General features: G+C 38.5%; 1 protein-coding gene across 2 annotated transcripts in view; it reads right to left on the reverse strand.

Moving 5' to 3' along the window:
• Window positions 1–13,068: 13,068 nt before the first annotated feature.
• LOC140168973 (uncharacterized) overlaps window positions 13,069–26,523 on the reverse strand; it is a 29,643-nt gene continuing 16,188 nt past the window's right edge. Inside the window, exons 7-8 of one of the 2 annotated variants that reach the window (XM_072192278.1) lie at window positions 22,668–22,785; window positions 13,069–13,552 (exon numbers count right to left, since the gene is read on the reverse strand). In XM_072192278.1, the coding sequence (XP_072048379.1) occupies window positions 13,365–13,552; window positions 22,668–22,785 (306 nt within the window). In that variant the 3' untranslated portion in view covers window positions 13,069–13,364. The remainder of the gene's footprint in view (window positions 13,553–22,667; window positions 22,786–26,523) is intronic. The other variant, XM_072192279.1, reaches the window with a different exon arrangement.

Here is a 26,523-nt window from a genome sequence, read left to right on the forward strand (position 1 = left end):
TGAAACCTTTTATAACCTTTTGCGAATGATATCGAAAACGATTTGTGTTTACTGGGTAGCGTTTGATAACTATAGAGATTTTTGAATGAAACCCTGCGACTCCTAGAGTGACTTGCCCTTTACCGTTGCGACACTACGTACGTCGCGTTTTCGGTTGCCCGCTGCGATTTTCGGTTGTCCACTACGGCCTTCTGATCTTTCCGTTCAAGTGATTGACTTTGTTCGGGGCTTTGTCATGCTTCTCGACGTTTCTGAAGCCTACAACATATCACCATGAGCAACAAACTTTATTATAGGTCTAAAATAGTCGTTGACCACTTGTGTCTGTGCAGGATATGTGGTCTGTGGGAGATGCGACCAAGTGTCACGTTGCTATGCTTAAGAAGAATCCTGGGAAGAATCAGAATCTGAGGAAGAATCCGACTGTGTTATTGGAGGCACTAATTTGAATCTGAATTTGGAGTCTGTCCCATCGACTAGATCACTTTCTGACTCGTATGGATTTTGACGTATCTTTAGTTCTCCACTCTCGACAGCAAGAAAGTGGCCTGAAACAAAATAAACAATGTGATGAACAGACTTGACATTGAGTATGGAATATTTCTTTACGAGGTGCCAAGACTGAAAGGTTGAGGTGTTTCAGGAGATGGTGTAAAATAATTGATAGAAAATGTGCTTTCCATGAGTTTACATTATGATACTCATAATGTAGTGCATTTCCCTAAAATGGCGGATTTAAGGAGGCTGAATTTAAACTTTGTGAGGGACACAATTTCGGACTTCATGCAACATTTTTCTGTTATTATCAAGTTTATTGGGGTTTGAGGTTATATTTCCTAAACTTCGTCAGCAATTGGCATTCGTCAGAGCTAAAATGCACTTGCAATGTACCAAGTTATTGGTATGGGGGAAGCTTAAAATATCGATTTTTAAGCAGATTTAATCCACCCAATTGGGCAGTAACAACACCAGTTTGGTGCAGACGGGACCCAGTAATGGTCGACTGAATTCTGACCATCACTTGGCTCGTTGGATTCGTGTTTAGATGTTACCTTTAAATTACTAGTGATTGGTTCCCAATTTACATTACCTTGTATCGTTGACGATTCCAGCAACATATCGCTGCCGTTGTCTATCCCACCCCAGGGAAAATGCAGCAGAAAATATCGATTGTCGGGATCCAATAACCCATCACTTGTCAGACCGTCTGTTCCGCCCTTTGATATTGAAAGAACCAAATAGATAAAATGTGTACATCCATATCAAAAGGATGTACTTGTCGGCAGCTACATGTGTCTCTTTTTACATAATAGCTGGGAATAAATACCAGACTCATCTCAAGGTGGAGGTCACTTCAAATCATCCCCAAGTCGCCAAATGGTTTAGGAATACAGAGAACACTCCAAAACCATGTGACTTGGAGATGATTTGAAGTGACCTCCACTTGAGATCAGTTTGGTATCACTAGGAACCCTCAAAGGCGAGAAAGTACCTATTTTTGGCGAGAAATGGCGAGGCTAGGCGAGAAAGGGCGAGGAAAGGCTAGGTAGCCTATTATAAAAGGCGAGGAATGGCGAGGTTGAGATAATTAATGTCTTGCTCAGATCCTGGGCAAGTTGGGCGAGGAAAGGCGAGGAATGGCGAGGAAAGGCGAGAAATGGCGAGGAAAGGCGAGGTACACCCAGCACATCCAGACCTGCCACAGATATTTTGTTTGGAATATAAGTAGCACACAATTAACACCCATTGTTATCATGTTGACTCAATTGGCCATAACCATTTTTATTACACTAGTCAGCCAGAGAGCCCAGGAAGGTTACTAGAAACGTATAGAAAAGCGCGAGAAACAAAAATTCACTTTTTGCCCATGCGTTTACAGGGATAACCTCGTTTTGGTAGGAAGATGGCGGATCCGTGCAAAGGAAGAATACCATTCATAAAATCCGACGTTTTGCGTGAGCGTTTCCGTTCAAAGTCCCGGGTTCAAACTATTAGCCTTGTATCTGGCTTTGATTGCGCCTCGGAGAGGAAACACGTATTTGCCGCCGCAGAAATAGGCAAATTGTCGATGCGCGGCCCATATGTGAGTGGACACTACGAATGAGCCGTAAACTCGGCAAATTGTATTCTGAGTTACAGTGTTAAATATGCGGGAAGGCCGTATCCATAGGTATCTCAATTCGGCGCGACAAGTATCTCATCAAACACTATTTAAACCAACCAATTAATTCTATTGCTGAAGAGGATAATAAGCTTCTACCTATTTCTATAGAATCCTTTAAATAGTTCTTGTCTTTGTTTGCTTTCCTGTTCAAGTGGTGGATAACAAAGCATTGTATTTTGTCTAGGTATGTATAACCAACAATTAACAATAAGAGGACATTCCTGAACCTCGTTGACTTGGGGATGATTTGAAATGACCACCAATTATGACTGTTTGATATTTATTACCAGAAATGTGGAAAAGAGACACATGTAGAACCGAAAAAAGTACAATTTTGTTGAAGGAACATATTTCAACAAACCATAGCCCCGCTTCTGGATATCGTTTGAAGTCAAATGATATACCATTTTAAAGCTTATGATATATATTTTCTAAACACGAAATAAAACAAAATTGACCGGGGGCCGACTTTACGGCTGATTCGTGGTGTCCAGTCACATATAGGTACTTACCGTTCAAACGATAGCCTTATTTATGGCTCAGTTTATTTTACCTCTAGCGTTTCATTGAGGCACTGACACAGTCACATATAAGGCTAAAACGGCCAAATTATCGTTGTGTTTGTCGTAATGGCAAAAGATATGCATTACAATTGAGCCGTAGGTACTTACCAGTGCGACTTGATGGATGTCGTTTTGTGTCTTGATTTCCAACGCTTGGTTACTGCTCACGTTACACACCGTATACGGACTAACAAAATAATCCTCCCCTTCAATAGGCCAGCAAACAGGTATATAATAATTCAATTTAAAATGATCTGAATAATAACGGGAAAAATTCATTATGTTTATCATTTAGATTCTGATTCATATTCAGTTATATTGCAGGAAATATTGCAGATTATAAACAGGCAGGAAATTAATTGCATGGCGATACCAGGCTAAAAGCATTTTATTACATTATGAAATCCAACAACAACTCAAGGAAACCGTAGACCAAGCAGACCAAGGACAATTTGGTTATCGAAATTCGGGATGTACTGGAACAGGGAAGATACAGAAACCAGTGGTGGCTCAAGACCTGTCTGGTAATAATGATTGGTTGATTGATTGATTGATTGATTGATTGATTGATTGATTGATTGATTGATTGATTGATTGATTGATTGATTGATTGATTGATTGATCGATCGATCGATTGATTGATTTATCAATTGATTGATTGATTGATTGATTGATCGATTGATTGATTGATTGCTCGATCGAGTGTTCGATCGATTGATCGATCGATTGATCGATCTCAAATACTTACATTCAGATGTATCCTCATCCTGTGTATCCATGATAAGCCTGCCATCTGTGACTTTCATATACCTGGGCAATTGGGCTTCATGAGCTATCAGCGTAGCAGGGTGGTCAGTGTCCTGGAATTTCAATTGAGTACAACGGATTTCTATGATCTTGATGGCAACTGCATTATCCTCTGTTATAAACGAACATATGAAATATAGAGATCAATGTGAAGTTGAATGGTAAATGACAGATAACAGCAAAAACAGCTCCCATATCTGTCCATAACTTTGGTCAGTGCAGCGAGTCAGGGGATTTCAAGTGGGTGATTATTGATTGGCAAGTGCTATATTTGGTCATAAGTGCAGTCCATCATTCAATGTAGAGGATAGACTAGACTTTATCGATTGATTTTGCTGGAGTAGTTTCCTGTTCAGGTTTAAGTACTGCAAAGGTCGAATCATGTTTGCTGTGCAGCATAACTGCACTATGCATAGTCTAACCGTACTGTTCTCATAGTGCACTTACGTCCACGGCGAATTCACCGTGACCTTTCCAGCCATAAACCCGCTTATTGAAGATTAAACCGATATATGCAGTACTAAACCATTATATAGTAATCTATTGTCCAATGCAAATTATTACCACCTGATAATATTGATCCAATGAGCGACCGAAATCAGCAATTTCTGATCATGTTGCCCGGGCCAACCACGTTATCAATTGGGATGATTCAAAGATCCTTGGGCGGGAGCACAACAAGAAGTCTAGAGAAGTTCGAGAAGCCATGGAGATTAGAAGAAGGGGGAGCAAGACCTTAAACAGAGAGGAGGGCACATATTTCCTTAGCCACGTATATGATCCGCTTTTGAAGACTGCGAAAGAGTCTAAGCCCAACCGGAAACCCATCTCCCGGGAAAGTGGATCAGATGACCATATCAGTCATACCTGATGAAGTCCTCCGACGTGAAGGACGAAATATTGTAGTGAGTTAATTTTCACTTGGTTTTGTCACTCAAAAATGTCTTGTTTATTTAATCTACAAACCTGATGAACTTATTCAATGTTGCAGCTGTTTGCTGTCATTTACTCATCAAGGCAGACGACCGTTATTATAAGGACTATGCCAATTATTTAAAGATTGGCATGTAGAGAATAAGCCATAATTGATTGACAGAGAGTACTACATTTGTACCTATGACGGTTTTATGACACCAATCTTCAAAATACGATAAAAAATGGCTGCCCGGTGAAGTAAAATGTGCATTGGAATAACACGGCGAGTTTGGATAGATGGTAGGATTTCTTTTTAATAAAAATGTATGTTCCCCCGTTATTAAAGCTTGTATCGGGTTGAAGATTCAGATATTTGCAAAAGAATATTTGAAACATAGAAAAAGTACTAAAATCATAGCTTTTATACTTTTTGATATATGATACTAACTAGTTCATCCCCAATAGCTACGATACAGCGCTACCAGTAGGGTTCAATTGCCTATTGTGAGTGCCCCTGTGTTGTGTGCATACATGTAGTTAACAATAACTGCATGATGTCCAGCAGTTTGTTTGAGATACAAGTCCGGCCGGCACTAACATAACTAACAAGGTGCTCTTGAGAGACCAATATTAACCCTAACCTATCAAAACCATGAAAAGCCTTCTATATTCAGCACCGGACAGGTGTCCGTCCTCTAAAAGCGCTCGTCGCTGGCTGTACTGTCTACGGCAGTTTTGTTTGATGGAACTTTACTTTACTTACTAAGTAAACAAAAACACAGCTGACTAGACACGAATTGATTGCAAATTATTTTACAATCATTTAATTGTATGCAATAAACATCTGACAATATAGTAAATAAAGCAAAAATAATGACAAATATTTACGTGTCACCATTTTCTTCATAGAAGGGCATTTCAATTTATTTGATGATATAACTTACCATTAATATGCACTTCAACTGTAATCTTCATCTTGACGTCCATATCCCTACCCTTGTTAATGCTGGGCTGCACACCTGTACCATCTATTTGACGAATGATTGTCTGCAGAAATACAAGAAATATCACAAAATCACACTTTTTGAAAAGTTCTTCAAAATAGTTAATGAAGAATGTGTACCATTACTGAAGGATGGTCAAGATTACTGAGTTTTGGGGTATTTTTCACTGGGTTGCTGTCATTTACTCATCAAGGCGGTCCACCGTTATTATAAGGACTATGCTAATGGTTTAAAGATTGACATGTAGAGAATAAACCATACTTGATTGCGAAAAAGTACTAAATTTGTACCTATTACGGTTTCGTGACACCCCTCTTGCAAATGCGACTAAGCCAGGGCGGCCTGGTGAAGCAAAATGTGCATTGGAATAACACAGCGCTACCAGTAGGGTTCAATTGCCTATTGTGAGTGCCCCTGTGTTGTGTGCATACATGTAGTTAACAATAACTGCATGATGATTTGTCCAATTTTTCGCAATTGTTACAAGAATGGGGGCGCCATTATTTATCCTTAGCCCTGGGTGCCACAACCCTACGCCACTGCGATAAATTGTTGAGAGTCATTCACGCTTTAATTCCGAAGTCCCGTGGTCCCATAGCCAATTGAAACTATTTGTTATGAATTTACATATTATGTAAATTCGTAACAAATCAGCGATCGATATTGTCACCAGACGATTTAAGACTTCAAGTGACGAAGGAACACAAGCCGGTCCGCAGTTTGGACCGAAAGTCATCATCATGTACGGCAATCTGTCTATATAATAAACAGCAATATTAAGGGCTGGGGTATGAACGTTTGGACAGTATTTATTTTGGGACATTAGAGCACATCAGATATATCGAATTGCATTCTGAATACGAAGAATATCATTCTGATATCAAATAATTTTGATTTTTTGAAATTCGCAATTTAATACACATTTTATGGCAAATCATTAAAAATTGATATTTTTGATATTTAACAGTACTTGAAGTAAACTTTGTAAATCTGATGATTTATACTTAAAGTGTATGTAGGTGGGATGAAAAGCCGACGATCAATTGAAAATTTTGACCTTTCGTATTGAAGATATGGATTTTTTCCCAAAACACCAAAAAAGAATTAGGTCTTTTTGGGAAAAAAATCCATATCTTTAATACGAAAGGTCAAAATTTTCAATTGACCGTCGGCTTTTCCTCCATGCTATACATACACTTTAAGAATATATCATTAGATTTATATAATTTACTTCGAGGACTGTTATATATCAAAATTTGAAAAATATCAAATTTTTATAATTTGTCATAAAATTTGTATTATATTGTGATTTTCAAAAATGTAAATTATTTGATATCAGAAAGACATGCTTCGTATTCAGAATGCAATTCGATAGGTCTGAGGTGCTCTCATGTCCCTCAAAAAATACTGTCGAAACGCAATAAACGCTCATTTTAGATCCCTTAACGCGTTCACGTACGGAAATCTAATCCTGTCTATTATGTACTCACCATACTGAAAGTGTTGGCGATATCTCGCGCAAAGATGCGCAATGCTTCTTCTAGTGTGGCAGTTCGTACGTCAGTCGGACCAATTGCAATGATGACGTCACTCTCTCTGATGGAAAATATAAAGCAAAGTTTAACACGAGCATTAGCTAGCATTTAAAGGTTTTCGTATCAATGGCATTATTAAGTCATAGATTTATACGCAGTATGGGCCGCATTAATATTATTGTGATTAACAAAGAAGATATTGCGTATGTATCTGAAAGGATGGACTTACTCTAATTTAGCCTGCTCTGCAAGACTTCCTTGTTCCACCGTGAGTATCATCTGTCCCTTTCTGTTCTTGTTAAGTATTGGTTGTATACGCATGCCCATTGGAACCATTTGTGTATCGCCCTCAGTTGGATGAGATATGTAAACACTATTATCTTTTGACGATTCCTGTGCAGAAACGCATAGGTTGCGACGGTTAATAGTCAGTCAGTCGTATTGGGAATGAGTGACTTAACTAAGGGGATGGGTGGGATCCCCCAGTTTCATGTTTATTCACCTCTCTTATGCCTGATCAATATAGCTAGGTAAAATGATATTTTTGTGATAGGGTCCTACGGTCCTATAGGGTCCTATGTGCCTTTTACCCTAACGGTTTACTAGTACGTTTTGACGAGTGTGTGGAGTATGGAGCAGCCGACCGTTGATAGCACGGTTTGACAGTTAACCGGCCAAAGGGGTCGTATGTGTGATTTCGGATGATTACGCACAGTGGCGTGCCTGGACCTTTTATAGGGGGGTTGCAAATACAACAATCAGTGAACATTAGTTCGGCTTTCAATTCACAAAAGGTTCACATTTATTTAAGGGGTACTACACCCATTGATTTTTTTTTTTGCATTTTTTGCATTTTGTGAAGAAATTACAAAAAAATTGCACAAAGTGGTATGCAAAATGAAGGGGCAAATCTTCTCGTTTTATTGGTGGCATCGGTATCAACGTAGCTTACATGCTTTTAAAAGTAGAAGCCAAAAGGTGGTACATCACTGATGATTTAAATTCACTTCATTTTGGAAAGCTTACTATCAACGGATTTCGTTAAAATTTTGGATATGTGTTGCTAACACGTTAGGGAAATAAAGTTGATATGTAAAATGGGAATAAGTGGTTCCTGATTTCTTTTATGACTTCATGAACTTGGTGCTCCACAACTATCAAAAAGGAACTGGTTAAAATGCTTCTATTTTCAATGTTGAGCTATATTTTGTATTTTTAACTTGCGACATTATTTCACTGAAACATAATTAAGCCCCAGGTAACAGGTTACCACAACCATACTGCAGCAATGTTGAAAAAATTGTATTTCTTGTCACCTATACCACCATATTGGGTAGTTTTCCGTAAGCTTAACGTTTGTGATTTTGGTAACTATTTTATATTTATTTGTGAAATCCATGTCAACTAGGCATTCTAAATTGTACTCACCATTTACATCCCAAGGTATATTAGTATATCCACCTTGCACTTCTCGATATATATCCAGTTAAAGACAGAATATCAAAATTATTCCTCATTATGATATCACAGACTCTTACATGTGTATTCAAAATTGATGCTTAAATTTGACCTGAAGTCCTGAACCAATTGACCTATAACCTGACATACGGTGACCTAATAGCCTTTTCTTCTCCTAACAACACATTATATAATTAAATTGACTAATGACTATTCATCCATTGTGTAAGTGTTTATTTAATTTATTCAGTGTTATATATTTTGCATGCCCCACTATAGATTTTCTATAGAGAGTATAACAAAGGATTTAATGTATTCTATCCATGTACCCTACTTGAACATGTTGAAAAGAATAAATTATAGTTTGTTATGAAACACAGATCTGAGTTACTAGGATACACAGTAAACAAAAAATATATAGGGCTAAAATGACTTACTACAATGTGTAAAAGCATTTTTTTCCTTCTTTTTTTTCATTTTTTTTTATTTCACATGATCCGTGCATATATCGCCTAGCTATAAATGAAAAAATATTTTTTAGACCAATCAAACCAATATATGGGTGTAGTATGCCCTTAAGCTCCCCAAAAATACTTGCAACGGGCCTGGATACTTTATTTGATAAATTAAAATTATACAGGTTGTATAAAAAGTCTATAAAAATAATATTATTGGTACCCATCAATAGTGATATTTATTGAAAAGTCCGCCTCTTCCAAATGCAACTTTGGATACTCTTCAAATATCCAGAATGTGTAGTTCATGACTTGTTATATAATTAATCTTATTATTTGGATCTTATGTTGAATTTTGATATGTCGAATTATCGATGAAAACTGATTTTGACATTTGTGCCACATGGCATCAACTTTAAATTGTGAGTTTTCATATTTTCAAAAAATGTCACTTAAAGATGGTGTTGCTCTCTTTCACGATTTTTAGACATCGTTATTACTATTAAGTTTCGGCATAATAAACAAAATACGACCTTGAAACTTACAACGACTCTAGCTGTTCAAATACATTGGTGTTGAGTCACCAAATTTTGAAATGTTAAATTACTCAATTGGCCTAGATGTTAACAATCCAAGCAACTTGGCCTGAATTTTTCAAACATTTCTGTTTACTCCATTGTCACTCAAATGTTTTATTTAGAAAGTTCCTTTCAATGAAATTGTACTTTAATTAAACAGACATATAACATACCGTAAAACCTCGATAGTAAGTATATGTGCTTACTATCGAGCGCTTTAAAACATGCAAACATGCGAGCCCCACCCACAAAAGTGTAAAATGTTTTGAGCAAATAATTATAGTTATATACGAACACAAGTAAACCTACAAATATGTGTGTTAACCCCATTAGCTCAGTTGGTAAAGCGCTGGACTTTGGTACAATTTCATGCTTTCAAAAGTGCTCGATAGTAAGCACATATGCTAACTATCGAGTTTTTACGGTATACGGGGACGCGCCGCACATTTGGTATATGGATGGGTCCGTTTTTCAAAATGTTCTCATTTTTTTGAAAAATAGCCCAATTTTATCTCAATCCAGCCAAAATTTTAGAAATTTCCCTGAAATTTTGGGGAAATTTTGTAAAAACTAAGACAATTTGGGTTAAATTCGGCCGAAAATTAAGACGTTTGGTATATCGATGGGTCCATATTTCTTGAAAAATTGGAATATTGTTGGGTCCACTTTCACTTCTCGGATTGGTGTAGGCCTATATATCTCGAGCGAGTGGCGAATTCGAGTCCTGTCAATTGTATCATGATTTCTTACCTGTGTATTAATGCTGAAATTTTCCATGTCCCGCGTCATATCGCCAGCTCCGATGTCGACTGTATCTCCAATATCTTCGGCCACACGTCGAGCTGTCACTTCATTCACGTCCATATTCCTATGGTCACCAGTTTCAATATCGACTTCATTGACCGCTCCATCCACCACCTTAATCGCGTCATCGATTCGCCCATCCGCGTCCGTGTATTCATCTTCGAATAAGACCGCCTCATCCTCATCATCATCAAAATTGATCACTAGTTCACAATCTGACGAGTTGAACCAATCACCTTCACTGCTATTCTGCCTGGAAGACCCTATAGAATTGCATGTATCTGTTACCTGCGCTGAGGAGTTCTTGTTCTGCTGTGCTAGTTTTTGGCGAGCTGTTAAACCTACGCTTTCACTGTTTTCGAGATCGAGATCACATTGGTCGACTATGGGACCGATTATATCTGACACGGGTTTCTGCTCCAAATGCCGCTCAGAATCGGGTGACGAATCTCCTATATTCATTTTAAAATCGAGTTTTTCAGATCGTTTAAGGAAATTGTTAACCCTTATGTACCGGGGTAGGCCTGCAAATTATTAGCCCTTTCGGACAAAAGTCACAAGTTGATCTGCAATGAAAATGGAAGCCCTCTATTGAAGTGGTCGGACTGGTAGATAGATTAGTTTTTCAACTCCACGCCAATTGCGGAAACCCGCTGAAGTCCCAAATATGCAGTCCGTAAGCGAGTTTCAGTAATTATTGTCCGTCAATATAATCACCAGCAGGCATAATAGTAAGTCTATAAAATTCTTAAAATATACATTGATCTTTACCCAAATAGATCGCTAGAAGCAGTGTGCTAGAAAAAATTACATTAAGTAATAACTTAGTTAAAGACAATCATGGCCTATATATATATCTGTTGTGTCTGATGTATCTAAATATGTATTCCTATTAACCCGGACCTATTAAGGTGAGTGGGTGGCAGGAGCGACATTTTTCCCGTTTTAACTATTCAACTGAAAACCTGCAGTGTATGCCTACTTCCTAATATTAATACGTTGATCTTATAATCGCATATTTCCATATACGCCAAGCCTTGTTGAGTTCAGGTCAATAACAAGAAACACAAGTTTTGGGCGTGTCAACTCTTGAGCATGTTGAGTAAAATGATGTAAATGGGGAATAAATGACACCCCTAAACAAGCCTCGCTATCTCCTTTACTGAACTCATACTATTCCTCTTGTGTATCAGCTTTATTTATCCCAATATTTGAGTATCAACGTCGCTATGTCATGCCTACCTCAGACCCGCCTTAATGTAATTAAGTAATTCCAAAAATATGATCCTTATCAATTTCGTAAAAATGTCTACCACGTCCCTGGTATAAACACAAAAACGTTGCTTACATTACCTGGTCAGGACAGTGAGAGTGCATAGTGGCAATGCCGGGTGAGAATTAAGTCACTGACTTCTCCTCCCAATGCCAAAATTAACTTCAGCGAGACCAATTTTCCAAGTTCATCTAGTATACAAATATTGAATGTTTATGAGTACAATGGTAAGAATATTAATAAGGTGAATATGGACTGTTCCATTTCAAGTAGGCTTTGACGAGTTGAATGGAGCAGTTCATATTTCACCGAATGAAAATATTCTTTCCATTGAACGAATAAAAACATTCAATATTTGTTTTATATAACTCATATAAAATTCTTTATCTTCCACTTAATTTTATAAATCACCAGAAAAACAAAATAAATTACAAAAACATTACAAACTGTATTTATTTTAGAAGCGACACCCACACCTATAATTGGCGAGTCACTGTTTGCAATATACGCCCGAGTCTGTCAACGTTGCCATGGGAGTTGCGCGCCAGTGCAATGGAAAATGGACTATTGCACTGGCGCGGAGTGCAATAGTATACAAATATATACTGCTATGAGAGGTTCTGGTTAAAAGTATGGGCCCGAGGTGAGATCAATAGTACTATTTTCCTGAGGGGCGCAGCCCCGAAGGAAAATAGTATTAATTGATCTCAACGAGGGACCATAGTTTTAACCAGAACTTCGAATAAAAGCAGTATATATTTGTTTTATATACTTCATTAATATATTCTTTGTTCATTGATTGGTTAAAAGAAAATTATTTGACGTTTGGACTCTCCAGCTTCTATCCTGAGTAAACAGCACAACCAATTTAAGCACAACTTGTATTTTGCCCTTCAAAAAATCGAATAGGCTAAAATCGGGCTAACCAATTACACCAGCGCGAAATCACGCTATGGCAGTTTCGCGTGCGTGAACTGTTCCGTCGCATAGAAAACGCGCACGCGGAAGGCATGGTCAAAAGTACTATTTACGGCTTGGAGGTACTATTTACGGCTCATCCGGGATATTGAAAATACTATTTACGGCTTAGAGGTACTATTTACGGATAGGAGTACTGATGGTAGAACTATTTTTGGTCATGTGATCCACTTTTAACCAATCAATGAACAAGAATATATTAATGAAGTATATAATACCGTATGTTTCTATAAATAGCACAAATATTCAATAGTAATTGACCAATCAAATGATAAGAATCTTTGTATGAGTTATATAAAAAGGACTCGCTAGATTGCACAACAACCGTAACCGTAGTAGTCCCAACGACGAGTTAAGGGGATGTAGTCCCAATGGTAAGTTGGGGGAATGCAGTCCCAACGGTGAGTTAAAGGAATGAAGTCCCAACGGTGCGTTGGGGGATGTAGTCCCAACGGTGACTTAGGGGGATGTAGTCTCAACGGTGACTTAGGGGGATGTAGTCCCAACGGTGAGTTAGGGGGATGTAGTTTTTTATAGAAATTTTCGTAGCCTCATGATGCCGCGATTTGACGAAGGTCAGTCAAAAAGTTCTGCATCAACTATTAAAGTGTATCCTCTTTGCCTTAAAATTGTACAATGTGTACTATTTTTCATGGTGTACACTAATATTTTCCATAGTTGTAACCATGAACATTTAATAGCAAGAGTATGCACAATGGGCAAGTGGACTACGGAGAAGTCTAGGTTGATCCCTCCGTGAGCACCAAATACAATAGTCGTTAAACCACTTGTGTCTGAGGGAGATGCGGCCAAGTGTCATGTTGCTATGCCTAGGAAGAATCCCGGGAAGAATCAGAGTCTGAGGAAGAATCAGAGTTTGCGGGAAAATCCGACTGTGTTGTTGGAGGCACTAATTTGAATCTGAATTTGGAGTCTGTCCCATTCACTAGGTCGCGTCCTGAAGTGTATGCATTTTGACGTATCTTAAGTTCTCCACTCTCGACAGCAAGAAAGTGCCCTGAAACAAAATGAACAATGTGATGTTTACATGTAAATACTTCATACTGCAGTTACTGTTCATTTTCCTATACACAATACACAGTGCTCTCATCATTGATGTGTGACCTCTACAAACAGTGTATGTTAGAGGTATAGGCCATTGCCTAGTTAACGTCACTGCGTGAAAAATAACCGGCCAATATTGTTTGTACTCTCTGAAATTCTAGAAAATATAGTTTTGTAACATATCCTAAATTTTTAGCTAATTTTGAAAATATTCGCACTTTGGTGTTTTAGTAAGGAAAGGCACGGCATTCCTGCAAAATTCCCTGTGTAAATCGAATGCAACTTTTAGTGACTGTCACTCACTTGTAGACCGCTCTCTTCCGAAGGGCATTAAAGCTAAACCACTTGACGGATATTTTTTGTACTTACTGTCAATCAAGAATAATGTATACATTACATGTAGGCTAAACACTGAGTAGGTGTGGCATCTGCAAATGTTCGTACTTCTCTGATATGTAAATGACAGATAACAGCAAAAACAGCTCCCATATCTGTCCATAACTTTAGTCAGTGCAGCGAGTCAGGGGATTTCAAGTGGGTGATTATTGATTGGCAAGTGCCATATTTGGGCATAAGTGCAGTCCACCATTCAATGTGGAGGATAGACTAGACTTTATCGATTGATTTTGCTGGAGTAATTTCCTGTTAACCAGGTTTAAGTACTGCAAAGGTCGAATCATGTTTGCTGTGCAGTATAACTGCACTATGTTCTATGATAAAGGAGAAAGAAGAGGAGCAGGAGAAGAATGTAGAAGAAAAGAAATCCAACAATAATGATGGGTGATGATGATGATGATGATGACGACGACGACGATGATGATGATGATGATGATGATGATGATGATGATGATGATGCAAGACATTCTCTAGCTAAATTGTATATATGTTACAAATCGTGAACACCTAATTTTGTTTATATGATACATTTTAAGGCATGCGCAATAGAAAGATTAAAATGTAAATATATTACATTTTAAGAAAAATCCGACTTCTGCGCATTTCACTGAAGTGATGATGATGCTTATTTTGTATATTTAGCACGGCAGTAATTAGCGCCCTCTGTGTTACATTAATGGTGCTGTTGGCCAATTTTATACATTAAGGTTACTGTTGGTCAATGTTACATTAAGGTTAGGGTTAGGGATAGTGAATTAGGGTTAGGATTAGTGGGTTAGGGTTAGGGTTAGGGTTAGGGGTTAGGGTTAGGGTTAGGGTTAGGGGTTAGTGTTAGGGTTAGGGTTAGGGTTTTGTTTGCCCTAACTTAGGGTTAGGGTTAGGGTTAGGGTTTTTTTTTGTTAGGGTTGGGTTAGGGTTAGGGGTTAGGGGTTAGGTTAGGGTAGGGTTAGGGTTAGGGTTAGGGTTAGGGTTAGGGTTAGGGTTAGGGTTAGGTTAGACTTGATCCACCAGTCCTTCAACTGCTTACGCACGGTCATCGGGTTGTGCTTGCAGGTGAGGACTGGTAACGATTGCGTTCGAAAATTGGAGCATTTATTAGCTCATGAATAATTAATTAGTTCTTATCACGTGGTCACAGCATCTCCTTTTAAGGATGTTATAATTTATTATGAATGAAATATTTGCATTGTTTACTATAATCATGACATTTGACATGAAATTATAAATAAATAAACAAATTTGTACTGCCTGAATATTTATTCATTCTAATTTCACACATCATTTTCCAGGCCGTTTTCCATGCATTTTTGAGTTCTTTGACTTGCAAAATATGCAATCCAGGTACTAACCGTTCGTTCGTTTTCCTATCTGTTTTTCATTTACAGTAAAGACTAAAAAGACTCAATTTGTTTTATTCTTTTATTCATATGCCTAGAATGTAAACTTAAATTAACCTTTTCTTGAATTCTATTTTGATATAAATTGCAAACGAAAAACTGCAATAAGTCGACTTTTTCAGTTTCAATTACGTTTTTCCTTTTTCCTTTTCACACATTCTTGTGTCGAAAACGGTAAACGACCGATTACTGTTTTTCATTTTCTTAAAATGTAAGAGAAAAAACAAACCCAGAAATATAACGTTTAGATTTCTGATTTTGAATTAGGAAAAAAGAAAATAAGTCATTTTCCATTTTCTTAATGAAACGAAAAAAGCGAAAACAGTCATTTACCGTTTTTTTATTTTTATAAATTCAAAATAGGAAAACGGAAAAGGATTGTTTTCCCTTTACCATTTTAATATGCAAATTTGATAGGCCTATTTGAATGTATTAGTCATGAATAATTAACATAATTGTGTCTGCAAATATTTCACTGCATGAGGGAATATCAGCTGACTCGAACCACGGACAACTTGATCTCAAACGGAAAACTGTTTATTTCTTTTTTCATTATTCAAAATCACAAGTCTAGATGGTATGTTTTTATTTTTTCTCTCTTATTTGAAGAAAATAAAAACAGTAAACAACCACTTACAGTTTTTTGACGCAAAGATATGCGAAAAGGATAAAGATAACAAACTATAATTTAATGAGAAAAAATCGCCTTGTTACTACTTTTCTTTTGCAGTTTAGATACTAATAAAATAGTTATTTTGAGTTTACATTCTAATTAAATCATAACTGAATAAAACAAATTGTGTGTTTTTAGTTTTTACTCTAAGTAAAAAGAGATAGGAAAATGAACGAACGGTTAGTACCTGGATTATATGCATTGTTTTTCCTTTTTTCCTTCATCATTTTTAACGAACGTGGGAAATTGAAAAAAAAAATATATTGATTGTAATACAATATTTCACTTTTTTTACTGTTTATTTTATTAATTGTTCAACTTGATTCACGTGTATTTTGTTTCTATGACCAGTGTGTTTGTTTATATTAGGGGGCTGTCATTTTCTTCGAAAGGGGGTGGGTCATGAATATACTGGGGATCATAGAATTTTTAGACCAAAAATAGAGGCCGTTATAATTTTTACCCCAAAATAGAATAGAAGGCTGATGACACAAAATTTGCCCAAGCTGCGCGTGCATTCTTTCAATTTACGCTCAAAATGTACGTACAATCTTTAGTTAATTCAAAATAATATATAATTCAAATTTTTTGCCGCTCCGCGCACCTTCTTTACGCTTTTTAACCCTATGATCAAAATTTTAACACGCTCCACACACTTTCTTCACATTTAAGTTTTGCATGCCTCGCTCCTTACTAGTTCCGGTGATGAATAATTTGTCGTCAGTCTGTGTAGGTGGGAGGGGGTCATAAAACTTTTCGACTCGAGATAAGGGAGTCGTAAAAAAAATTAGCCCGCGATAGGGGGTCATAAAAAATTTACTTAGATTATACCGTTTGTAAGTCATGTATAAATGTGCAGTTGGGAGTGGGGCTAGGACTACGGTACGGGATTGGTAGTCAGTATAGTGAACTTACGGTACGGTAGTCACAATGTTACGCAACTTACGTTGCGTAACTTACATTGCGTTGTTAATTTACGCAACGTGACACCCCTTTACGTTGCGTAACTTATGTTGCGTTGCGCAATTTACGTTGCGTTGGTTGGTAAGTTACGCAACGTAACTTACGTTGAATAACTTACATTGCGTAACCTACGTTACGCAACTTACGTCACACAACTTACGTAACGTAACTTACCTTGCGTTGCATTGTTAATTTACACAACGTAACTTACGTTACGCAACTTACGTTGCATTGCGTTGTTAAGTTACGCAACATAACTTACGTTATGCAACATATCTTACGTTGCGTTGTTAATTTACGCAACATAACTTACGTTACGCAACGTAACTTACGTTGCGTAACTTACATTGCATTGCATTGTTAAGTTACCCAACGTAACTTACAAACGTAACTTACGTTGCGTAACTTACGTCACAATGTTACGCAACTTACGTTCTAATAACGGTAGGTACACGGCTAGGCTGTAGACTACAGCAAGTCATGCAAGTGTAACACCGTGCATACATAACGATACGATGTGTGTATAATAGGTCCACATATTGCAAATATAATGCCTTTTTTTCTCATTGGTACGTCGTAGAACTTACCACAGTCTATGCATGCAAGAGTCAAATTACACGCACAGTGAGTGGAAAGTGACCAAGCACACAGGCAACGCACACTGGAATACCAAAGTCATCTAATTCAGAAATTTAACTTTTGCTTCTCCTAAATGATGATTGATCACCAAAGTTCTGTGTTATTCCCAAAGCTAACATCTTATATCTGTAAATACAAACCGAACCAGGTCAATACCCCATTTCTTTGCCAAGTTCTGACCTTGTAAAGAGAGAAAAATGAGAAAAATTATGACTTTTGACTCCTTCCTCCATAGAAAGTATTTCACACATGTTGTGTTTAAATCCAAATTTGCTACTCTTGAACTTTTGAGAATTTTTATCTAGCTAAAAGTACTGAATGTAAACATAACAAATTATCATTTATCGAGCAAACCAGATTGTTACCTCAAGATTTAAGAAAGATACGGCAGTTTTGGCACAGTATGAACGCGTTTTGGAGTGTCTGGTACCGTGCTAAGTAGGCGCTGGAAAAAGTCTAAGAGGCAAATGAGAAGGTATTTGCAATATGTCTTAGACTAATGTGGGGGTGCGTAGACGTAGACTACGGCAAGTATAATGCCCTGATGGTACGATGCATGAGGGCCCAGCCATAGACTACGGTAAGTGTAATGCCTAAATGGAGAAATGCGTGCAAGGCCCAGCCGTAGACTTGGAAAAAGTTAGGTAAATAGGATTACATGTACCGTACATAGTCATGGTACTACTAGCATATAAATACTAGGCCTAGCATGACCAGTATTTTGTCCTACATTCATGCAAAACATACCATGACAGGCTAGGCCTATCATTCTTCTAGGCTTACTCACATTTGAATACTTTGTGGCTAAGCCTAAGCCATGAAGCCCGAGCCTAGCCTAGGCCTAGTCATAATTGTGGGACTCCGTTTTTGGATCAAGTCTTTGTCAAATTGTAAAATTGAGTCTTGAGATCCAACCCATGATTTGGCATGAAGACATGAACTTACCAGTTTTTTAACATGAAGAATACCATCCATTCGATTTCAAGTGCAGTGCAGCGTCTGATGTAGGAGTCGTGCAGTTGCACAGCACAGTTCTCGGTGAAGCAAGTTACAATGTATTGACAGCGGGACTGACAGTCGTGCAATGACAAGCATACTCAGATTCAGACTTGACATACACTGTGACATCGTAATTTAAATTTGTAAACCAGCACCATCACGGTCACACTGTTCATGGTTTGATTATGACATCGAAGACCCGGGCGGGTTCAAGAACATGACAACATTAGCTCTTCGTGCAGCATATCTGTCAATTATGCATGTCTGAATCTGATGTACATGACATGTATGCCGTAGGCGCTACATGCCTATCATGCCATGGATGGCATGGTATGCAATCATCATGATCATTCATGACCATCACGACAATGAATTTCTTTGTCTGTCTTGAGACCGTGCATGACTTAGTAGCTTTCTGTAGTACTTACATGCTTAGCCGGTGCCTAGGCTACACTGATCAATGAATAACATACAAATTACGGTGTGTATACAATCCGTATAGTTGAATTTATCTGGCTGCTTGTTGACAGTGTACATACAATTCATGAATTGCAAACTAGAAAATACCGATCGCCGTTTACATGGCACAAAAATGCCTCCTATTTTGCTCTAAAATAACCCATGACTTCAGATAAACGGTCTAAAAGATAACTAGCAACGTCACCTTCAACTTCTCCAGCCAAAGTTTCAGCATTGACAATCAGGTTTGAAATTAAACATATTTTGTTGTTTTTTCTATGCACTTTTACACAGACAAGCTGATGGCATCTCTCTGCTCTGATTTCACAAAAAAAATTAATTTCATGAATAATTAATCACGTATCATCTCTTCTACAAGCCCTAACTGGCCGTACATCAAGTATTGCACAGGCGTCAACGATAATACTGCTGATGAGTTTGAGCTAGTTTCTACGTCATTGATTGAGCTACTGCGCACGCCCGACGTGTTTTCGTCGTGAAAACAATACAATACAAAAGAATTAATCGCCCCACTTTTTTGCACGGTTCGTTCTCAGGCCCCAAATCGAGAAACGGCCATTTTATTCCGCCATGTTGATTGTTTCGAGATCGGGGCCGAGGGACTCAGGCTAGGGTTAGGGTTAGGGTTAGGGTTAGGGTTAGGGTTAGGAGGTTAGGGTTAGGGTTAGTGGGCCAGGGTTAGGATTAGGATTAGGGTTAGGATTAGGGTTAGGGTTAGGATTAGGGATAGGGTAAGTGGATTAGGATTAGGGTTAGGGTTAGGGTAACCTTAAGGGTGACGGGCTGTCTCTACTAGGTGACGGGCTGTCGATAGCGAAAATGAGATACTGTTATCGACAGCCCGTCACCCATATCCATACTTAGAGACAGCCCGTCACCCATTTCACACTTTCTACTTATTTTACATTTTTACCCCGTAATTTCCCTCATTCTTCAGGCCCTGCCCTCTATCGGTGGCTAATTTACAGTTTAAGCTTGTTTGCTATTGTATTGGGAGCAACATTGTTTCTTTATAGGCCTGCGGCGCAACCTTGAACAATATTGTCCTTGTGCTAACGCCCCGTAGCCACCCCCAGCCAGCCCCATACCTCATTTCAGTTTTTAAATTAACAAAATTCTGCTTTTTACATTTTATAGTGTTACTTATTAACTCAAATATTAATTAACTCTCTTAAAAAGTAGGCCTTACTAAAGTGAATTTTGATCAACAGAGGGCGCTATTTACTGCCGTATAATTTGATGATGATGATGATGATGATCCTTGACTACTGCGCATCCATTCTTGCGCATGGTTTAATTTGTATCATATATACATTTTAACTGCTTTGACCATTTGTATCATATGTACAAAATAAGAATGAGAATGGGTTGGATGATGATGATGATGATGATGATGATGATGATGATGACGACGACGACGACGACGACGACGACGACGACGATAACGATGATGACAGTGATGATGCATCATCATCAAGCTATTGATAATACTGCTGATGGTGTTGCATTGATCAATGTTGATGATGATAATACAATTACGATGCTGATTTTGTTATTGTTGCTGCTGCTGCTGATGATGATGCTGATTATAATGCTATGGTTTACTTTAATTTAATATAATTTAATTTAATTACATACATACATACATACAATAACAACAGTTAATAAGGCGCCTTTCCAACTTGATCAAAGCGAAAGCAAAAACAAAAACAGAGTCAATAGGATGGATAAAAATGAGACTTCAAAACCTTCCACAGAGTGTGGGTGCCGAAACATAAAACGACATGTCCAATGCGATTTTTCCCGAGATGCGCGGTGAAAAGAGTAGTATCAGAAGATGAACGTGCCATGGGTCCTGTAGCAGGTTTGAGTTTATGAGCGAGAAAGTTTGTAAGATAAACTGGTGCATTACCCTGAAGACATTTAAAAACATACATGCATATCTTGAATTTGATGCGTTCCCGTATGGGCAGCCAGTGTAGAGTGTCCAGTAGAGGTGATGGGCTATCACGTCTGTCAACACAGCAAATAAGTTTAGCGGCTTTGTTTAGGAGAGATTGTAAACGGTCCATGTCCTTTGATTTGGCTCCATACAGGAGAGCGCATTGGCGTAGTCCAGACGCGAGAGAATGAGACAGCGAACGACATGATGTTTTGTGTCCTGATCAAGATATTTAGCGATGCGACGTATGTTCCGTAAGTGAAGAAAGTTGACAGAAAAAATATGACTGTTGATGTGCTTAGTCATGGACATTATGATCGTCTAAAATTTTCCCCAGATTGCGCACGGAAGTGCTAGGTTTAATCCGTTCATTACCAACTTTGAGTTCAACAGGACATAGTGTCATAGCCCCGGTATCTTCATGGAGAAAATCGCCATGATGGTAGATCGAATCCACTTGTTCTTCAATAGCCACGCATTTTGTTCCGACCTGTTTAATAGTTTTGAGGGGTGCAGCCCGTCACTCAGAAGACCCGGTTGTTAGAAGACCCGCTATTCAGAAAACCCATTATTCAGAAGGCCCGCTAGTCAGAATTTTCTGAGTAGCGGGCCTTCTGAATAACGGACTTTCTGAATAGTGGGCTTTTTGTTGAATTTTTATGTAAAAGTCCCGCTACTCAGAATTTTTTTTCTGACTAGCGGGCTGTATCCAACCCTAACCCTAAACCCTAACCCTAACCCTAACTCTAAACCCTAACCCTAACCCTAACCCTAACTCCTAACCCTAACCCTAACTCTAACCCTAACCCATAACCTTATTATGTTATTTCAACACATATATTCAAGTGCAAGCCTTAAAATTGGCTTCTTTAGAAAGCAAAAATTACGGGAGATATTCATCATTTTCTACCCCGGTATCCGAAGATTTATCGTCTGAATATCAAATCGTGCATAGCACATACACGTGTATCGATCCCGGGTATTGATTTAGTTTCCCTGCTGTACAAAGTAATTATTTACCAGGCGATGTCGATGTGCAGGAGAGAGTTCAGAGTTTGTTCAGTCCTTGGGTGGTTCCAGCAATGAAAAATTTAGTTTGCTGTGATTGAGTCTTAATTTATTCACAGTCATCCAATTGCTGAGTTCAGTGATGATACACAGTTCAAGTTTTGAAAGAGCAGTAAGACATAATTCTGGTATTCTATGATTAATAACATTAAATGTAGTGCGTAGGGCCTACCCATTGAAATCATTAAATGTTTCAATGATGATGATGACGATAAAGATGATGATGAGAATAATAACATGATGGTGATAATGGGATAATATGATGATGATGATGCTGATGATGATAATTATGATGATGATAATAATAATGATGATGATGATGATGATAATAATGCTGATGATGATAATGATGATGGTGATACGATGATGCTGCTGATGATGATGAAAATAATGATGATATATATGCTGTGCTGCTGTTGTCAGATGCTGCTGCTGCTGCTGCTGATGATGATGATGATGATGATGATGATGATGATGTCAATTTAGTTCATTTTTCCTCAATTTACATTACCTTGCGTCGTTGACGATTCCAACAACATATCGCTGTCTATCCCCCACGGAAAATGCAGCAGAAAAAATCGATGGTCAAAATCCAATGGCCCACCACTTGTCAGACCATCTGTTTTGCCCTAAGGAACAAAATGAGATAAATCGTCGTCCGTATTCCATAGTGGCGTATAGTGGGGCGCCGCGAATAAACAATTTTTCGAGAAAATCGGGTTTGAAGAAATGCCAATTTAAAATCGAGTTGTGTAAATCAGACATTCATTATATTTTGTAAATGATGTGAAATTCCTGTAGTAAACTAAATAGATTTTATTGTTATATATTTTTCAAAGAAATAAATACAAACTATTGCTGGCAAACTGAAAATAAAACTATACGTCACTATGGAAAACAAACAAAACGCAATACCCTAACCTAACGTTATAACCGTACGCCACCTCGGTCGCCGTGTAATCCCTATGGCGTTACTTTTCGTCGTTCGTATTCCATAGTGGCGTATAGGTCCGATACGCGTACGCCACTATGACATACGATGTTTTTCATTTTGCCGATATTTCATAATTATAAAATGTGTATAAAAAGTGGCGTATGGTCGATACGCCACTATGGAATACAAAAATGTCACTTTGTAACTATACGCCACATTTAATTAATTAATTACTAATTAATTAGTTAATTATGACTGATGAGACTTAGAAAAAATGAAAGAGAACATCATTAAAAACATATGTGCCAATTTTCAAAAAAATGACCCAAAATCACTATACGCCACTATGGAATACAGCCGACGAAATGTAGATTGAGTCATTTATTGATTATTTGAGTGAATAAATGGTTACTTGAATTATTGATTGGTTGACATGTTGGTTGATATATTAATAATTGATTGATTGATTAATTAATTGACTAATCAATTAATTAATTGATTAATTGATTGATTGATTGATTGATTGATTGATTGATTGATTGATTGATTGATTGACTGAGCATTTTTGTTAACGACCTAATGTACGATCTCATAATAATTATGAAATTGATTAATTTTTTCCAAAATAGCCTAATGGATTTTTTTCATCTTACCTCGTTATTTTGACTTGAAATGGATAGAAACCATTCCTGATAGTTATAATTAATATTGATTCAAATTCGAGCGCTGAAAGTCGGAACATCGGATGTTGAACGTCGGAAATTAGGAGACTGAACGTCAGAAGTTCGGACGCTGAACGTCGGAAATTCGGACGTTGAACGCCTCAAAAGCTGAACGTCCCAAAAGCTGAATGTCCCTAACCACCTGTTTACTACTGACTGACTAAAAATAGAATCTGTGTTAATTTCCCCCGCCTGGGTCATTTCCCCCCACCCCCTTGCCCCCCCCCCTGCTCACACTACTGACTGTCCTCGCAGGTTTTCCCCGGATCCACCGGTTTTCCTCCTGCAAATTCGGAAACCTCTTCCCATATTCCTGTACCGTACTATCCAGTTTACTTCGTTGTGTTATAACCAGTGGCGTACAAAAAGTGTAAAACTCTTAAATATCAGCGCGGCCAGCATACCCCCGGAGCATACCATGGGGAAGCAAGGGGGGGACGTCTCAAAGGAGGGGTAGCTTCCCCTTTCCTCTACCCTTGGCTAAGCCCGTAGCTAAGGGGGAAGGGGAGCTGCTCCCTTTAAGTCTTGTCTCCCTCTTGCCCACCCCAAGATTTTTTTGCCAAAACTTTTGCCCTCCTTGAAAGGTGCCTTACCCCCGTGCCCTCCTTCCAATACCCTTTGAAAAAGTCCTGGCTACGGTACTATTTCGGTCTACTACGGTCATATTTCCGAATCACCTACAACCTACAAATCTTCAGAAAGGACAAAAATACACATGGAGGAGGAGTTTTATTGCAGTCAATAAAGATGTTCCTTGCTTCGAACGAAAGGACCTCTCCCATGCTGATATTGAATCACTGTGGTGTGAAGCTTCGTTGAACGACCAGACATTCCATATTGGTGCCTTTTATCGTCCATCGAGTGAAAAAAAACTGCTACTGAGTATTGTGAACCTGAATGAACGTTTGACCTTGGCGGCGATTTTAACGTACCTGGTCTTACCTGGAAACTTGGAGAGACTACCGAAACTGGTGGTTGCTTGAGATCGCTAATGCACTTTATAAATGATAACCACCTAACGCAAAACTTTTCCCACTCGACGTGATGCAAACGGGACTGAAAATACTTTTGATCTGCTGATAACGACACATCCTTCTCTGATTTATGATGTCAAACCACCGGCAGGATTCAGCGACAACAGCATCGTCCAGGCAAGAGTTGCCACTAAGCTTAGACAAGACTTTCTCAAAAACCGCACCGTAAGATTCTTCATTGGAGGAATGTTGAACCGGAGAACTTTAAATCTAAGGCGAATGAGATGAAGAATGACTACTTTGAGCGCACACCTAAATCTATGAGAACTGGAGTTGGTTGCGGGATTCCTTATGCAATATAGTATCAGATATTGTTCCCCACAGGCCAGCGTGGTTTTCTTTAAAGTTAACCCCATGGACACTACTGGTCATCTAACAGCATTTCTGATTGGTTGATAGCTTGAAATGCTCATTTCATATTGCCAATTATGACTAGGCTTCAAGCTACTTATGGTCAAACATGCATTTGCAGATGATCTTATTAATGCCCTCTTTGATTGGTTCAAAATTGGACACAATATTCGTTTTGGCCAATCGGCAGGTAGTTGTCATAGGGTTAAAGAGACTCTGCAGCAAGAAAGAAAAGCATTATAACAAGGCATCAACTCGGGTAAAAAGAGTGAGTGGGGCAAGTTCAACACCATCATGTAACAAGTTGATAAGGCTATTAGAAAAGCCCATAGAGACTATGTGAATGACATTATGGAGTCGGACAACTCAAAAACTTTTTGGCGTTACATCCGAGCCCGTAGGAAAGACACCACTGGTATCCAGCCGCTGAAAATTGATAACAAACTCCTTACAGATGACCAGGATAAGGCTCAAGCATTGGCTGACCAGTTTGAGAATGTCTTCATCAAGGAAAACTTGGACCCACACTCCATGCTGTCAATGTCTGGCGAAAGTTACCCTAAGATGCCACCCATTGCCATTGATCTGGAGGGCGTTACGAAGCTACTCTTGAATATTGACGTGTCAAAAGCGATTGGACCAGATATGATCCCAAACCAAGCTCTGAAAACGGCAGCAGTTGAACTGGCACCAATCTTTCAGCACTTGTTTCAGCATGCAGTCACTAGACACAGGCGATTAACCGTTAGCATGGTTAGCCTGGAGGAAAGCAAATATTACGGCAATTTACAATTAAGGCGACACCGTAGACCCGGCAAACTAGAGACCAGTTTCGTTCACACATACCTGTTGCAAATTACTGGAGTACATCATTCCAACAACCAGCATGCCTTTCGTAACCGGCCAGATCATACGAGTCTCAACTAATCTTGACAACCAACGACCTTACCAAGCACCTGGACGACGGACTTACTACAGACATGGGTATCCTCGACTTTTCAAAAGCTTTTGACGTCATTCCCCATCATAGACTTCTCATACTTCTACGATATCCGCTCTGCGACAAAGAACTGGGTTTCCTCCTTCCTCACAAAAATATTCCAAAGGGTCGTCGTAAATGGAAAATCCTCCGAATGGGTACATGTTCTTAACGGAACTCTACAAGGTACGGATCTTGGACCTCACCGTTTCCTCCTTCATATCAATGGCATCCAAGATGGAGTGAATAGTACAACAAGACTCTTCGCGGACGACTGTCTTATCTACAAGACCATCAGATCTCCAGAAGACGAGCGTGATTTCCAGTCCGACCTGAACACAATGGTA

This window comes from Amphiura filiformis, chromosome 14 (assembly GCF_039555335.1).
Source record: "Amphiura filiformis chromosome 14, Afil_fr2py, whole genome shotgun sequence".
NCBI lineage: Eukaryota > Metazoa > Echinodermata > Ophiuroidea > Amphilepidida > Amphiuridae > Amphiura > Amphiura filiformis.